Source organism: Rattus norvegicus, chromosome 1, assembly GCF_021556685.1.
Source record: "Rattus norvegicus strain SHRSP/BbbUtx chromosome 1, alternate assembly SHRSP_T2T, whole genome shotgun sequence".
NCBI lineage: Eukaryota > Metazoa > Chordata > Mammalia > Rodentia > Muridae > Rattus > Rattus norvegicus.
The window spans coordinates 102,178,504-102,196,405 of NC_141534.1; the positions used below are offsets into that span (position 1 = coordinate 102,178,504).

At 44.1% G+C, this 17,902-nt stretch overlaps 1 protein-coding gene across 1 annotated transcript in view; it reads left to right on the plus strand.

The window, feature by feature from the left end:
* The first annotated feature begins 501 nt into the window (after positions 1–501).
* LOC134485113 (meiosis regulator and mRNA stability factor 1-like) overlaps positions 502–17,902 on the plus strand; it is a 43,836-nt gene continuing 26,435 nt past the window's right edge. Inside the window, 11 exon segments of the mRNA XM_087607131.1 lie at positions 502–613; positions 748–840; positions 4,238–4,540; positions 4,543–4,923; positions 5,654–5,828; positions 7,246–7,472; positions 9,252–9,369; positions 10,366–10,538; positions 14,957–15,117; positions 15,204–15,362; positions 16,460–16,649. Coding sequence (XP_087463257.1) covers positions 4,247–4,540; positions 4,543–4,923; positions 5,654–5,828; positions 7,246–7,472; positions 9,252–9,369; positions 10,366–10,538; positions 14,957–15,117; positions 15,204–15,362; positions 16,460–16,649 — 1,878 coding nt within the window. The 5' untranslated portion in view covers positions 502–613; positions 748–840; positions 4,238–4,246.

Sequence of the window (17,902 nt, forward strand, 5' to 3'; positions counted from 1 at the left end):
CAGGCAAATTCTCTGCTAATCCCTTCATTTAACAAATGGTTACTTCGCGATTGCCACAGAAGAGCTTTGGGCGGAGCACAGGATATAGTGATGAAAATGGACAGTGCATGCATTTTCTAATTCACTCTTTATATAATACTGTGTACAGACAAGGAAACGAACTTTTCTCTTTCCCCTTTCCCTCTCTGCCTCTCTGGGGTTGAACCTAGACCCTTCCCTATGCCACTAATCTTTGTACATCCCTTAGCCTGCAAACAGAAACTCAGTTTCAGCACACTACCTAAGTAGTAAATATGTTGGGCTTTACGACTGGATCACGGGACAAAGACTCACGTCTTAACTACAGTTCAACTCAGCCATAGATATTATTTAGATGAAGGGGTGTAGCTGTGTCCTAATGAAACTATAGATATTAAAGTTTAAGTTTCATGTTTGAGAACACCTTCTCAAGACGTTAAGAAATTCAGAGTACATTCTCAGTTTACAGGCCACTTAAATACCGGTACACCATGCACCTGAGATCTCAGCATCTGGGAGGCTGAAGCGGGAAGAAGATTGTTCTAAGTCTGAGGCCCAACTTCAAGATGATGGAATCAGATCCTGTCCAGGAAAGGTGAGATAGACATACACAAAGGCATGCGTACAGGCAGCAGGCTGACTTTGGCTGGCAGACCATAATTCACTGTATGTGATTGGTCCGCCCAAACTTGAAATACCTTACGAACCACTCTCCTATCACCCTGTCAGGATGATGTCAGAAGATGGAAAAATCTCAGACGCGTCCTTACCAGAGAGACAGCTGAAAGAAATTATATTCTACACGCGCAGGTGAAATCTCTGGTAAATAATCACTGAAAGTGGTCAGGGCTGGTTGGCGGCAGCGAGAACTTACAAATGAGAGTTAGCTGTTCCCACCATTTCCAGCTTCCTCCCTGCTCAAAGGGTGTGCATCGGCTTTGCCTTTGGTAGACTGAGACTCGGGAGTGTCTAAGGTATGGGCTGTGACTTCCTTAATTGCTCCGTTTGGTTATAATATGCTCTTCCATTGTAAACCAAAAAAAAAAAAAAAATCAGTTGTTTGGCTTCATTTGTAGAGTAGAATTCAAAGTCCTCAGAGGTCATTTAATTGGGCCCTTCTGTACTCACAGTGAGCATAGAGAGAGGCTGATACTGTGGCTGCTCTTTTACTGAGATTAGATGCTATCTGCCGGTCACTTCTTTGCTTTCTAGGCAAGACTTGTAGGAAGAAATATCTGAAAGTTAAGGAAAACCATAGGCTGAGTGTGGTGGGCCACACAGCTTTAGAACCAACACTAGGGAGGCGGAGGCAGATAGATCTCTGAGTTTTGAGGCCAGCCTGAACTACATTGTGAGTTTCAGGGCAGCCAGTGTACACAGAGAAGTCCTGTCTTAAAAACAACAACAACAACAAAATAAAAAAAGGAAAAACTACAGGCAAAGTCTGATTAGCCTGGAGGTTTATTTCAGCCAAGTGGAGAGGGGGCTTCTCACCTGCAGATGTGCTCTGTCCTTCAAGAATGCCTATGTCTATTCGGATTTGAAAAGTTCTAGTGGTGGGGGTGTTGGCTCGGTAGGGAAAGTACTTATTGCATAAGCACATGCACCTGAATTTAATCCCTAGCACCTACAGAAAAGCTGGGTACGGTGGTAACATGTGCTTGTCATCCCAGTGCTGGGAAAATAGAGACAGGCAGACCCCAAGGGTTTATGCCAGGCAGTCTAGCCAAATCGATAACCTCCAAGTTCATTGAGAAACCCTGTCTTAAAAAGAGGAGGAAGAAGAGAAAGGTCGTAGATTGAAGACACCCATGTCTGACCTCTGGTCTGTACACACATGGGAGCATCTTCCCATTTGCACACACACAGAAAAGAACTCTGGGATATGAGGAATGGCAGATGATAAATGGTATGTGTGGTGTATGGACATGTTCATGTGGGCGTGTGCACATGTGCAGGCATGCAGGTGCACGAGCACGTATGTACACTTGTGTAGAGACAAAGGTGGTTGTTGGGTATCTTTCTCCTCGTTCTCTGATTTTTTAAAAATTACATTTGTTTTTGTGTATGTATGTGTGTGGTGTGTGTGTATACACACACCATGGCATAAATACGGAGGTTAGAAGACCACTTGTGGGAGTCAGTTCTCTCCGATATGATGATCTCAGGAATGGAATTAAGGCTGTCAGGCTTGGAGGCGATCAACTTTAACCACTGAGCCTGGTCACTGGCTCCTCCCCCACTTTAGTTTTTGAGTCTGTCACTGAACCTGGAGTTGATTGATTTGGCTGGGCAGGGTAGCCATTAAACGCTACAGATCTGGCTGCCATTTCTTCCTCAGTACTGGAGTTAGTTGTGTGCCTGTCTTTTATAAAGTGCTGGGGATCTGAATTCAGGTCCTCACCTTTGTGTAGCAGATACTTTTTTTCAACCATCTCCTAACCTCAGATCATAGGTCTTTTACTTTTCTAAATCAAATTTATATAGTTACAATTGACCAAGTTTACCGAATTTTAGAAGCCTGTCGTGAGCTGTGATATCCATGCCATCTTTGTTCTCTGAGGTCTGACCCTTTGAGAGCTGTGGCACCATGAGCACAGCTGTGGTCTCATACTTTGACCTTACAAAATGGGTACTTGTGCACAGAAGTAACATAGATGGCTGACTCCTTTTTAACGGGGTGGAAGATTGAGAGAAAAGAAAGATGAAAGAATGTTGAACCGTATGGTCTGGCTGGCTGATGGAAGGGAACAGAACTGAGAACCCTTGCAGCAGAGCACTCGGATGGTTACACCAAGATAATGATGCTAAGCTGTGGCTTTGGAAATTCTCTGGTTGCTTTTCTCTCCCTGAGCAGACATTGCCTCTTAGTTTAGGACATGGCACATTGAATAGACAATGAGTACGGGTGGTCTAGACAGTCTCTCCAGCCAGTTTACACTCGCTCATTCAATAAGAACACACTTGCTCAACTCAGAATTTTTTTTTTTTTTCCGGAGCTGGGGACCGAACCCAGGGCCTTGCGCTTCCTAGGTAAGCGCTCTACCACTGAGCTAAATCCCCAGCCCCTCAACTCAGAATTCTACTCTGAGTGGCAGAGGTTTTAAGTGTTTAAAATTGGGGGTAGGGTGGGGATTTGACTCCTTCTTAAAGTCCCAAGTTCCAAAGCTTGCATAGTAAAATCAATGAAAAGTATAAAATAAATTGCATTTAACTATACTTTCTTTCTTTTTCTTTTTTTTTTTTTTCCGGAGCTGGGGACCAAACCCAGGGCCTTGTGCTTGCTAGGCAAGCGCTCTACCACTGAGCTAAATCCCCAGCCCCTTAACTATACTTTCTTAAGTGGCTTTGGAGATAAGTTTTCTTCATATAGTTCGGGTTGGCTTTGAATTAATGATCCTTCTGCCTTGGCCTCCCAAAGTCCAGGATTACATACAGGTAGGTGTGACCATTGCCCCTGGGTCACCCTCTTAGTTTTAAGTCTTATAAATTAGAAAAGATTGACAATACCTTCTTGTTCAGGATTTCTTGTGAATATTAGGTGTGTTACGTCTTTCTTTTTCCTTTTTGGTGGTGCAGAGCGTGAACTGAGAATGGTTAGTTCTCATTGCTGTGTCTTTGCGCTGGCCACAGTATTAAAAGCTGCATTAAGGCTTCAGTGTTCCCTCAGTGCTATCAGCAGCACATTTGGGCCCTTTGGGGCAATGGCAGGTGGCATTCATAGCGATTGGGATACCAGTCTTCTCCTTTAAGGAAAACCCTACTAAAACCCGTTACTCACCACTTACAGGAATAAATGAAAGGAAGCCACTTGCTTATAAACCACCTTCCTTGAATGCTGGCTGTGAAATCATGGTTTGTCTATCTCTTTTTTTTTTTTTTTTAAGACAGTGCTTTGAAGCAAGAAGTTTTATATATAGTCTCTGAGGTCTGGATAGTTGATCTGGCTTGCTAAACCCAGACCCTTCTGCCTGACTGCCTTAAGATTCTGACAAACATAGTGTTAATTTTAGTTCCAATGTTTCTTTAGTTGCTGGCTTGCAGACCTTTCTTACGGTTGTCCCTGGTCTTAGCTGGATGCTGTTCTATTTGTTCAGTTATGATTAAATGGTGTAAGGAGAGTTGAACATTATTTTCCATTTTTTTTTTAAATGAAGAAGTGTATGAAAGAACAAAACAGTGGCTCCAAACACTCACTTGTGTTCTGGTCTCTCCTCAGAAAGGGTACATGGAGAACAAGAAAGCGGCTGTGGAGTTAGAGGACATACCTTCTCCCCTTCAGGCTGGCTCTAAGTTTTTCCCAGCAGTCCCGATTCCTGATATTCATTCTCTTCAGGAACCTAAAGAACAGTTCTCAGCTGTTCCCAGGGTAAGCTGCTGTGCTCGTTGCCCCAATGAACCCTCCACTTCCCCCAGGCCTTTTGGTGGTGGCAGTGGCAGTAGTGGAGGTTCTGGGAACTTGATTCACACGGGCTCGCTCTCAGACTCACCAAGCATCGGGTCAGTCACATGTCAAGTAGGTGGTCAGGTTTTGCTTTCCAGTCCGTGTCTTCATTGCAGAATGCCTCCACTAAGAACAACTTGGTGGGCCTTGCGAGTGACTTCCCCAGCATGTGTAACCTACCTTCCTGCAAACACCTGTCGTGTTGTGGGCAGCTCCATTTCCAGTCATGTCACGGTAGCGTACACAAGCTGCATCAGTTCCAGACTCTCCAGGGCTGTACCTGTGCTGCCTATTTCCCCTGCTCTGACTTCCCAAGTGGGGCTCCTGGGCATTTGGAAGAGTGCCTTTCCCCATCTATCCAGAGCTTACACCTCACCTTGTGCACCAACTCTCTCCACCTACATGTGGCACCTCCGGTTTGTTTAAAAGGCTCACTTTACTGTGAAGACTGTCTAAACAAGGTCTGTATCTTTTATCCTTTATCTTGGGGGAGATGAGGTTTGGTTCTGTTAAATGGCTTTCCCTCGCCATATCTTTATTGAGCACTGGGTTGAAGATTCTTCATGATGTGGAACGCACTCCATCAGCATAGCTGCTTCTGGGGCAGAAAGATGCAAAAAAGGCAAAATGGGAGGCCTCCCAAAAAAGCGCAGTGTAGTTACCATGTTTAGCCTGTGCTTTTAGAGCCTCTGGTCATAAGAAAGTCATGTCCTACAGGATACCTTAGCTTGCAGTCTGTGATCTGTTTCGCCCTTCTCTAGGATGCGGTCAGTTGAGTTCTTATAACTTAAATTTAGCTTATACACGGGGCCCGTCTCAGCAGGAAAGTAACTACACATGTCTTTTTGTAATGTGAGGAACTTGAAACTTGGCTCCCATCACACTAGTGTTCAAAGCAAAGCTTTCCTGCCATGTATTGGAGGTGCATGTTGGCTCTCCTTCACATCAGAGGCATGCCCCAGGTTGGAAAGGACTGAGCATTTGAACCAGGCTCCCGCTCATTTCAAGTTGCTTCTTGAGATGAAACTGGATTGGTAGCTGATTACGCTGATCAAGGCTGTCTGAAAATACACTTTATCAGAGGTCAGCAGGTAGGAAGGTGAAAGGTTTAGAACGATGGTTCAGTTGTATATGAGTTCTGTATTGGTGTGTCTAAAACATCTTCCTATATATTTTTTTTAATTAAAACAGCCAGCAAGAAATAGCATAACTGATGCTGCTAAAATCTGGCCAAATATACCACCTCCAAGTACTCAGCCTGCCCCTCGAGCTATTCCTCTGTGTAATCGCTGTGGAACAAAAGGGATGGAAAAGGAGACCCCATTGTTGTTGGCAACCAGTCTAGGCCAAGCTCCTTCAAAATTTGGTAAATAATGGTGTAGCATTAAAAGGTGCATTTGAGTCTCCCTCCTTCCCAAGATTTGTTTTTATTTCATGTGTATGGTGTTTTGCACGCATGTGTGTAAACTTACTGAACGTGCCTGCTGCTTGTGGGGGCCAAAGGGGGGCGCTGGATCCCCTGGAAGTGGACTTAGAGAAGATCATCAGCCACCATGCCTATGCTAGGGACTGAACAAATGTTGTCTGCAAGGGCATCAAGTGTTCTTGAGCACTTACCCATCTTCATAGCCTCCATTCGGGCTGTTCTCAATATTTGACACAAATGTTGTATTTAATTGCCTCTAAAAACTTCCTTGTGATTCTAAGGGTGCATTTGTGTGTGTGTGTGTGTGTGTGTGTGTGTGTGTGTGTGTGTGTGTGTGTTTAAGGATTTATTTATTTTATTTATATGAGTACAAACTGTTGCTGTCTTCAGATACACCAGAAGAGGGCATGTGGTTGCTGGGAATTGAACTCAGGACCTTTGGAAGAGCAGGCAGTGCTCATAACCTCTGAGCCATCTCTCCAGCCCCGCATTTGTGTTTTAAAGTATATGTGAGACTTCCTTTTTCTCATTTGGCAACAACCTTTTTGATTATAGGTCTTCGTTGGGTTGAGGCTGTTTGAGACCAGAATTTGTATAGTGAAATGGGGAGTCTATTAGATTCAGTGCTGACAGAGACTTGGGCTCGCTTAAGTTGTATGTTTGGTTTTGATTTTGAGACAGGGTAGAGTCTCTCTGTGTAGCCCTGGCTGTCCTGGAACCCTCTACATAGACCAGGCTGGCCTCAAATTCACAGAGGTCCACCTGCCTCTGCCTCCCGAGTGCTGGGATTAAAGGCATGCACCACCACTGCCTGGCTGTAGTGCCGTTATCAATAGTATTTGAGACCTGAGTGTTCTCAGTCAAAATCATTTCCCTATAAAGCAGCTACTGTGACATTTTCTTGAAGAGAACGTCTCCGAAAGGTTAAGCCAGATGTACACAATGTACCAGAGTAGTTTCAAGTGAGAAGCAGTGCTAGTTTCTCTTTGATGGTCTTTTTAATGTCTTCCCTACCCAAGAGGAAGCCAGGCCTATACTGAGGTGGAAGCAGGTCCAGGGACCTTAGCATCCACTCATTTCCTGGTCATCATTGGAGAAGCACTGTGGGCAGCTGGAGATAAGGTCATGACACCACTCTGTAGGTTTGCTGCTACTGAAAATAGGAGTGACCTCCGCATGTCATTGGAATGTCACTGTTGCTCCTTAGGTTAGCCAGTGAAGTTGGTATCCTTAGACCTAAACACAGGCAGTAATTTGATGTCTCTGCTCTTTAGAATGACGGGCAGTTACCTGTGCTAATTCAGCTTACTGTTTCTTTTGCACTTTGTGTGACTCGAAAGTACTAACCTTTCTTAAGGGTCACCAGAAGTTGCAGTCGCTGGACAGGTGCTGGAGACCCTCCCCCCCATTGGTGTTTTCTGGGATATTGAAAACTGCTCAGTGCCCTCTGGCTGGTCAGCAACAACTGTTGTACAGAGAATCCGTGAGAAGTTTTTTAGAGGACACAGAGAAGCAGAGTTTATCTGTGTGTGCGACATCAGTAAAGAAAACAAGGAAGTTATTCAAGAGCTGAATAATTGTCAGGTAAGGTTTCTTTATTGTTGTTTCTTTGTTTGTTTTAAGCTTTGTAATCTGCTGAGGTCCAGAGCAGTTCTCTGCCCTGACTTCTAGAGGACTGGAGTTAGTTCCCAGAACCCACATGGTGGCTAACAGCTGTGTGTAACTTCAGTCCCAGGCATCCGACACCCTCTTCTGACTTCTGTACATGTCAGACACACATGTGATACACAGACATACATGCAGGCAAAACACCCACACACATAGAAAATTTAAAATAATGAAATTTTAAAAAATGTTAATTTGCTGTGTTAGCAGAATAAGTATGTTTGATTATTTGGGGAATTGTGCTTAAAATTCCAATTCCTATTTGGTTTTAGTGATGGTATTTTTTTTTAATGCTGTTTTCAGATGAGAGAAAGCCACACACAGTTTTTCCTAGAATGCTGAAATTTAAACATTTGATCTTTCAGTAACGCTGCTTTGTATCTTGACACTAAGCACCGTAGCGGCTGCATGTGCTGTCTGCTTTGGCTTCATCCCGGCTCTGTGAGCTAGGCATGCAGAGTGGATGTAGTATTTGTAGATGCAATAGATGATCTAAGAAGTAAACCACTTCTTTGTGATTATATTGCCTATAAATGAAAGACTTAGAATATTTTAGAGACAAAAGTCTTAGCAGATAACCCTGTCTGACCTTAGAAGTTGGTATGTAGATGACACTAGCCTTCAGTTCACAGACATCTGCCTACTTCTGTTTCCTAAATGTTAAGATTAAAGGCATGCACCATCATGCAAGCATTAAGAACTAAAATTTAAATCAAGATAGGCTGGGGCTGGAGAGATGGCTCAGTGGTTAAGAGTACTGGCTGCTCTTCCAGAGGTCCTGAGTTCAAATCCCAGCAACCACATGGTGGCTCATTATCATCTATAATGGGATCTGGTGCCCTCTTCTGATCTGTAGGCATACACGCAGGTAGGATACTGTATACATAATAAATCTTTAAAAAAAATCAAGGCAGGCTGACCTCAAAAGTCTGGTGAAAAGTTATAATAGAATCCAAATGTTTTGACTCTTGAATAAACAATGCCATCAACATTTCATTTTAGCATAGAATTATATCTTTATATGCAACACACAGATCTATGCTATATATCCTACGTTATACATACTTACACAAACTGTCAAATCTAAGTGAAAATTATAGGTGGTTGAGGTGCTTTGCCTTGGGTACAGCTCTGTTTAAGTCTTAACAAGAGTCAGTGGTTTTGGCTTCCTCAGGGATGTTATTCTCCCTCCCATCTGTCATGCAGCCCCAGATCTGGAGGCTCCAGATGGTGGATGACAGACTGGTGATAAAATGGAACTCTCGGTGTACCTTAACCTTACCACTTGCAGACTGTGGACAAAATATATCATAGAAAGCTTGGTGACTTGGAAGGTGACTACCTGCTTTTCCTAAGGGGATAAAAGTTTAAGTGATTAGAAATGAAAGTTAGGACAATAATTTCTCCACTTTTTTTAATATGGAGAACCAGTTCTGAAGTTGAGATCCAGTTGTAAGTTTCCCATTGCCAACACTAATCATGGAAAAGCTTCTTTCTTTGTGTGTTATCTACTGGGGGTAGGTGTTAATGGCATTTCTATAAACCCAGAACTCTGGAGGCTAAGGCAGGAGGATCAAGAATGTAAGGCTAGTCTGGACTGCACAGTGAGATCTTTGCTTTTAAAAAAATGTGGACCAAATGTGTGTCAGTTTCCAACCCTGGCTCTTGTTCAATGGCCCTTTTGATAAATGATCACAGGTCACTGTTGCTCACATAAACGCTACTGCCAAGAATGCTGCTGTTGACAAACTCCGCCAGAGCCTGCGAAGGTTTGCAAATACGCACACTGCTCCGGCTACTGTGGTTCTTGTGTCAAGTAAGTGTTGAAGCATTTATTGGTTCTAGCCACACTGACTGCATGGGAATTACCAGAAAGGACCACAGAGATGCGAACACAGGGTGTTCGATGATGATTGCTTGCAGCTGTTTTGAGAAACAGCTGAATCTGCAGCCTGCTGGGGCTTTACCACTATAATCTCAGTATGTAGGAGGCTAAGGCAGGAGGATCGAGCATGCAGGGCCGGCCTGCGCTACATAGAGAACACTTAACTGAAAAACTTAAGAGAGAAAACAAAGAATCTAAGTTTTTAGTTGTTCTCCATGAGTTATCGCAGGGCCAGTTTATTCAAGAAAATGGTTTGACTGACCCTGGGCTCCAACTGCATAGGTAGCAATGAATAGCCTAGTAGGGGCACTGGTGGAAGGGGAAGCCCTTGGTCCTGTCAAGGCTGGACCCCCAATGAATGGGATTGTTGGAAGGAGGGCGGTAATGGGGGGAGGATGGAGAGGGGAACACCCATAGATAAGGGGAGGGGTAGGGGCTAGGGGGATGTTGACTTGGAAACCAGGAAAGGGAATAACATTTGAAATGTAAATAAGAAATACCCAATTTAATAAAGATGGGGGAAAAAAAGAATACATACAAGCTAAATCACTGTGGAGATCAAAAATAAAAATAAATGGTGCTCCCCACTGAAAAAAAGAAAGAAAATTGTTTTATTTTGTGTATATGGAAGTGAGTGCTTCCCCTCCCCCAGTATTATAACTTAAAAAGTGCAAGATGAATAATTTTCAGATTTGCATCTCCCCAACATGTTAATACCTGCTCCCTGTTAATATTAGAAGGTAGCCAAGTCTTCGCTGTGTGATATGATTGCCCTGTCATGTTTAACCCTTCATGAGAAAATGTGCTCCTGTTCAAAAATGGGAGAGTGACTGACCCTGAGCCAGGCCTGCCTGTCTTGGACACGGCGTTAGCCATTCAGGGCTGTCTCTGTTGAAGGTTTCTAATACTGTTTGTTTCTTCTTTCAGCTGATGTCAAGTTTGCATTAGAACTCAGTGATCTCAGGCACCGGCATGGTTTCCACATCATTTTGGTCCATAAAGACCAGGCCTCTGAAGCCTTGTTACATCATGCTAACCAGCTGATCAGATTTGAAGAGTTCACTTCCGATCTATCCCCCAGGTTATCGCTGAAGATTCCTGTGAGTGGGTTTCTGTTGCTTTTGCTGTTTCCTAGTGATAGGTTTTGGAGGCTGAGAGAGACTGCCCTTGCTTGGTAAGGGGTCACCAAGCCCAGGGGTGTTGGTTTTTGTGAGAGGTTGATTAGAGTTTGAAATAAGCTTAACAACCACAAACTCTTGTCTTGAACAGGTACAGATGAGTTTTCTTGTAATGCCTTTCAGACTTGCCTAGAGAGCCAACTTTACTTCAGAGATAGGCACTTGTCATTGTCCCCAAGCCTTGAGGCACTTAGCGTCAAGTGCATGAGACAGTGGAAGAAGCATCATTTGCTCCAGGCATTAAGAGTAAAGAACATGGCAAGAGCTCACACACTTGTGTGGCAGCCTTCAGACAACAGAGCAATGTGCATCTCGGCAATTTTTTTCTCTCAGCTGCCAGAAACTGCCTTTTTTTCCCCTGTGTGTTTCTTGTCATGCATGGGTGCCATTGGGCATTCCCAGGCTCAACATTTCTGCTAGAATCGATTTGGGACAAGGATGATTGCCTCAGTGCTGAGCCATGTGTATACTGTTGGGGAAATGCATGTATAACATCGGAAAGAAGTCCTAACACTGATGAAGAAGACTTCCATGTAGGAGCACCAGGAGAATGACTGCCCCAGACATTAAATGCGGTTTTAATATATAATTTAATAAGATAACTATGGTTGCAGATGTGTTTTATAAAAGATCATGTCCAACCCAGTACTTGGGACATGTAATTGTAATCTTGTAATCTCAACAGTTACAAGTTAGAAGCAGTGTCTCACAAGTTCCAGGCCAACCTGGGCTGCATAGCGAGACCTTAATCTCAAAAACAAGAAGAAAGGATGGCATCCAGTGTCATCACAGGAGGAGGTAGAAGTTAGTGTTCCCTGCTAGTACCTGATGCCAGCAAGCCCAGGGTCTATCCTAATCAAAACCACGTGAGGGATGATTCACATTGGAGGTTGCAGACTCTAGTCTAAGGGACAGCAGTGCAGCCTACTGCGGCCTTTTGAGCCTCTTTCTTATCTCATCATTTTCGTTTCGGGGACCTGTGACCAGAGCTGCATTACCTGCCTTCTAATCTGCCCTGTGCTCTCTAACTGCACATGGCCATTAACTCAGTTGTATTTTGGCAGAGAGCTTGACCACGTGGGAGGTCTTATGATTTAAAAAGACCAGCTATCCAGAATATTCAGTCACGTGGGATGCTTTCTCATTCACCAGAGTGGCGCAGCGTTTCTTTCCTGGGTTTCAGCCCAGCCCTTTAATAAGCTGTGGTAGCTTTGCCTGGGCTTTGAGTTGCAGGTGTCACAGGAAGGGTGAGGTTTTATGGATGACTGGTTGACATAACCCACGTGAAAAGGAAGTTCCCAATACAAAAGTAATGTTCATATAAAAACAAAAACAACATTTAGAGCACAGAACCTCACAGGCCTACCTTGAGGGGACCATTGTTTATAAGTTAGTGCTGTTCTCCAAATGTTAAAAAAGTTTAAGTCACATGTCTTTTTTTTTCCAACTTAATATCATAACGGGTGCATTTCTGTGTCCACATAAAATATTGGTATGAATCTCCCATTAGAATGCTGGTTGACAAGCTGGGTGGTGGTGGTGCATGCCTTTAATCCCGGGACTCAGCAAGCAGAGGCAGGCAGATCTGTTGAGCTTGGGGCTAGCCTGGTCTACAGAGCTACTTTCAGGACAGCCAGGGCAACCACAGAGAAACCCTGTCTGTCTTGAAAACCAAAGTAAACAAAAATGAACACAGACTGATAAGCATGCGTGTCTGGCCATTGGTTTGTTTAAGCAGTCTACCTGTTACCGGACATGTTTCTACAGAGGAGCTCATCCAGGGAGTCTTTGGAGCCTCCATTCTCAGCTGTGGTAGCTCTGGGTTAGAAGTCACTGGCAGGGGCTGGGGATTTAGCTCAGTGGTAGAGCGCTTACCTAGGAAGCGCAAGGCCCTGGGTTCGGTCCCCAGCTCCGAAAAAAAGAACCAAAAAAAAAAAAAAAAAAAAAAAGAAGAAGTCACTGGCAAAGTCTTTCTTGCCATCCAAGAAAGTAGTATTGATTCCTAGTCTTATCATTGAGGAGTGCAAATATCCCTTGAGATATGTGACAGGTTAAAAAGTACTATCTGCATATGTAGTTGACCTTACTAAATCTTATTTTTTTAAAAGCAAATCTCCTTTTCTTTTGCTGCTGTTGCCCTTGAATATTTTTCTGTGGCTCCCAGTTTTAGTCTCTGCACAGTTGTCTTCATTTTCCGAGCATCCGAGCTGTTTTTTTTTTTTGTTCTTTTTTTTCGGAGCTGGGGACCGAACCCAGGGCCTTGTGCTTCCTAGGTAAGTGCTCTACCACTGAGCTAAATCCCCAGCCCCTGTTTTGTTTCTTGATGCATGCATTCCAGGTTATCTGGAAGCGTTCTAATCACAGAAGTTCCAGGCTATTGACCAACAAGGACATTCCATTGGTTTTTAACATTCACTGGTTGTACCTTCAGTTTTCAATGGTTTCCATGTGATGTCGGCCAGCCAGTGGTGACCCCTCGTCACCCCAGGCAGCTAGTCACCCAGCTCTAGGTTGACATTTTTCTGGACATTGTATAGAAACGGAATGTCTCACTATAGCTGTGCCTAGCTGATTATTGGGAATGACATTATACTAAATAGGTTTCCCCTCTCCCGTCAAAGTTGTGTTCTTTCCCCTTGTGTATTAGCTGCAGTGGGAACGGCACTTGTTCTGGTTTTGAACTTGAATGTATACTTTAGGTCAAACGTGATCTAACACTTTTCTTCCAATGCTCAAAGTGCCACACTCTACTCTATGTTTACAACCTGCCAGCAAATAAAGATGGCAGGAGCAGCAGCAGCAGGCTCAGGTGCCTCTCAGTAACTGTGGTGGCAAGGAGCTAAGTACCACAGGCTGCCGCGCCATTCTCCGCTTCATAAACCAAGATGGCGCCGAGCGGGCCCAGAAGTGAATGGAAAAAAAAGATGTCTTTGCGTGCTCCACTATGTTCATCGCAGCCTTATTTATAATAGCCAGAAACTGGAAAGAACCCAGATGCCCTTCAACAGAGGAATGGATACAGAAAATGTGGTACATCTACACAATGGAATATTACTCAGCTATCAAAAACAATGCCTTTATGAAATTCGTAGGCAAATGGTTGGAACTGGAAAATATCATCCTGAGTGAGGTAACCCAATCACAGAAAAACACACATGGTATGCACTCATTGATAAGTGGCTATTAGCCCAAATGCTTGAATTACCCTAGATGCCTAGAACAAATGAAACTCAAGACGGATGATCAAAATGTGAATGCTTCACTCCTTCTTTAAAAGGGGAATAAGAATATCCTTGTCAGGGAATAGAGAGGCAAAGATTAAAACAGACACAGAAGGAACACCCATTCAGAGCCTGCCCCACATGTGGCCCATGCATATACAGCCATCCAATTAGACAAGATGGATGAAGCAAAGAAGTGCAGGCCGACAGGAGCCGGATGTAGATCTCTCCTGAGAGACACAGTCAGAATACAGCAAACACAGAGGCGAATGCCAGCAGCAAACCACTGAACTGAGAACGAGACCCCCGTTGAAGGAATCAGAGAAAGAACTGGAAGAGCTTGAAGGGGCTCGAGACCCCATATGTACAACAATGCCAAGCAACCAGAGCTTCCAGGGACTAAGCCACTACCTAAAGACTATACATGGACTGACCCTGGACTCTGACCTCATAGGTAGCAATGAATATCCTAGTAAGAGCACCAGTGGAAGGAGAAGCCCTGGGTCCTGCCAAGACTGAACCCCCAGTGAACATGATTGTTGGGGGGAGGGCGGCAATGGGGGGAGGATGGGGAGGGGAACACCCATAAGGAAGGGGAGGGGGGAGGGGGATGTTTGCCCGGAAACCTGGAAAGGGAATAACACTCAAAATGTATATAAGAAATACTCAAGTTAATAAAAAAAAAAAAAAAAAGAAGATGTCTTTGGCAACAGGATCATTTGTATCCTTCACTCCAAAACATAGAGAATTCTTTGAAGCCAAGAGTTCAAATGCTATTGCCAATAAAGCCAAGTCTCCCCAAAAAGTTAAGAACACAAAATTGTGCCTCATCAAAGACACAAGTAATTGGTCACCCGGTGCCAAAGCCAGGCCTGGGAAAGGGTTGCAGGCAAATTTTGGATCTGCTACAAAAATAAAAAAAAAAAAAAAACTTTTAAAAGTTTACAGATAATTTTGACATCTCTCGCTTTCTGAAGTTTATGGCAGGTTTGGTTTCTTTCTGTGTGCTCTGGGCCTGCTGGCTCCTGTTGTACCCTCTTACTTGTCGTTTTACTCTGTGTAGAATCTCACCCATCTGAGGTACCGAGGTTTAAGGCTGCCATACTTGGGTCTTGACAGGAGCTCTGCCGAATGGAACCAAAGCCTGGCCATAGAAACCATGACCATCATCAGCAAGGCCATGGGAGGCTGGCCACACTGCCTAACGGTGGCCCAACCGCTTCAGTGCCCACACTGAATAACACAGGTGTGACGGAGCCACTTCAAAGAAGCAGTCAGAAGTATGTCCAGTTTTTCTTTTGTGGGAGTTGCTTCTGTGAAATTATGGAGACCTGTGACATTACTCTTAAATTCTCCTTCCTGTTAGAAAAGAGAATCTCAGTCCCCAGAGCATTGCCAGCTCTCCCGTAGAGAAGAAAAAGAGAGAGGGGACTGTCTTCCAAGTGAGCTACCCATCTGCGTTCAGCCAGCTTATCACCTCAAGGCAAGTCAGTCCTCTGCTCACCCCTCAGTCTTGGTCTCCGAGGTAAGTCCAGCTTTCTCACCCATGGGATGGCTATGCAACAGGAAGGTTCTAGATCACTGAGTTAGAGACTCTCACTGCCAGCCCCTCCCTTCAGACCACCATAGCTGATATTCCCAGGCCCTCCCCTTCAGGCCACCATAGCTGTATTCCGGGGCAGTGCTTACCTCCATTGTATTTTCCATTTGGAAAGCTAGGTGAGTCCATGTGAACAGGGAAGAGCATTAGGATGTCCTCGTGCTCAGCTGTGGTGTGCATGCCTGTATTTTTCAGAATTTGGGAGGCTGAGGCAGGAGGCTCACAAGCCTGATGGGTTGAAGGCCAGCCTGGGTAACTGATCAAGACCTTGAATAAAAACTACCAACTAGGCAAATAATACCTTACATTGTTTTTGTCCAGGGAAGCCAAAATGAGATGTACATTGGCAGCTCTTGATATGGTACTTCGTAGAAGGCTGCTGGAAATCCACTTTGTGAGAATTGGCAGACGGGGCTGCTATAAAGACCAGTTCTCAGACTCCATTTTCTGTAGAAAGCTAGTTAAGAATCACTGCAAAAGCCAAGTACAGTGTCGCACATTGTTGATCCTAGCGCTTGAGAGATAGTGATCTTAGATCTCTGGGAGATCGAGTCCAGCCTGGTCTACATAGTGAATTTCAGGACAGCAAAAGCTATATAGTGAGTCTCTGTCTCCAACAGTTTTTATTTTTTAAAAAATACTGCAGAAAGGAAATGTATAATTTCTCATGTAACCGTTGACACTAGAGCCTGCCTTCAGTCCGAGGAGGTTTAAATTAAGCATTAGAGGCTTTATTTGTAAGACTAAAATGCTTGGAGTAGAATTTCAATTCAGCAAGGCTTCCTAAGGAATATTTATTCCTTTTTGCTTTAAATATTTCTGTGACATAACACTTGATATCGAATAATTTTTTTATTGAGGTTCACTCGCACTTTAGACGTTAAGCCTAAATCAGCATAAGGTTTAAGGGAAAACACGTTGCAACATCAAATAGGAAGTCTCTTCATCAGTAGCTTCAGACAAAGCCAGAGTAGCAGAACCCCAGACCACAGGATGATTTCTATCTTATGTGTTCTCTCCAGGAGTATGTCTCCAAACCTTTTGAACACCGCCTCGCCACTCGCTTTCAACACTGCCAATCCCAGCAGCGCTGCTGACTGCTCAGACCCATTTGCAAACGGTGTTGACATCCAGGTCAGCAATGTGGACTACAGGCTGTCCCGGAAGGAGCTGCAGCAGCTTCTCCAGGAAGCCTTCTCCAAGCATGGCCAGGTAACTTAAGTCTTGTTATTTGGGTAATTGGTTTGGAGTTTTGGGAGTGGGTCGGATTTTCAAGACTGAATCTCAACTCTGAGCTCAGACTGGCTTCAAACCTGTGAGTCTTTCTGCCTCAACCTCCCAGTTGATATGATGAAAGGCATAATCCACAATACACAGCTTTACTCTTTGGTTTTTTGAAAAAGATTTATTTTTAAATTAGTTCTGTGGATGCATTTGTGTGGGGTATGTGCACACATATATGGGTGCCCTTGGAGGCTAGAGGTTTCAGATCTCTTGGAGCCAAAGTTTCAGGAGGTTTTAAGCTGCCCTATATTGATGCTTTGACTGAACTCTGGTCCTCTGGAAGACCAGGGAAAGAGTGGTGTAAGCTCTTAACTGTTGAGCTGTTTCTCCAGCTGCACAACCCCTCCTGTCCCCCTTCCTGTCCTTGCTGGTTTTATTGAACTGGTGGAGCTCAATGCCAGAGGGTCTAATTGGACATAAAGCCATAACTGGGACATGGGTATGACTGGGCAGGTTTGAACTTCTTTGCCCTTCTATGTGTTAGAAGAAATATAGAGGGGGCTGGAGAGATGGCTCAGTGGTTAAGGGCACTGATTGCTCTTCCAGAGGTCCTGAGTTCAATTCCCAGCACCCACATGGTGGCTCACAACCTTCCGTAATGGGATCTGATGCCCTCTTCTGGTGTGTCTGAAGACAGCGACAGTGTACTCCTATCTTTAAACAAAAAAGAAATATAGAACACATAGTCTTTATGACATCACCCCACAGAAAGTAAAACTAGCCATGAGAAGGGCCTGTCATAGGTAGAGGGGCTTACTTCGAGCTACATACAGAAATACAGAAAGCCTAAAGTGGTTCTCAATCTTCTTAAGGCTGGCCCTTTAATGCAGTTCCTCATGTTGTGGTGATTCCCAACCCTAAAATCATTTCATTGCTACTTTGTAACTAATTTTGCTACTGTTATGAATCATAATGTAAATATCTGATCTGTAGAACATCTGATATGACACTCCTGTGACAGGGTTGTTTAACTACCAAAGGAGTCTTGACCTGCAGGTGGAGATCCACCGGTCTAAAATACTGTTGGCTACATCTCAATGTATCCAGCTTACTTACAAAACAAACAAGCAAACAAGCAAACAAACCCCTTTTATAGACCTGATGTTTTGCAGCGTTGGAGAAACTCCCTGAGTCTGCCTCTGAGAACGGTATGTACCAGAGCAAAAAGGCAAACTGGCCAG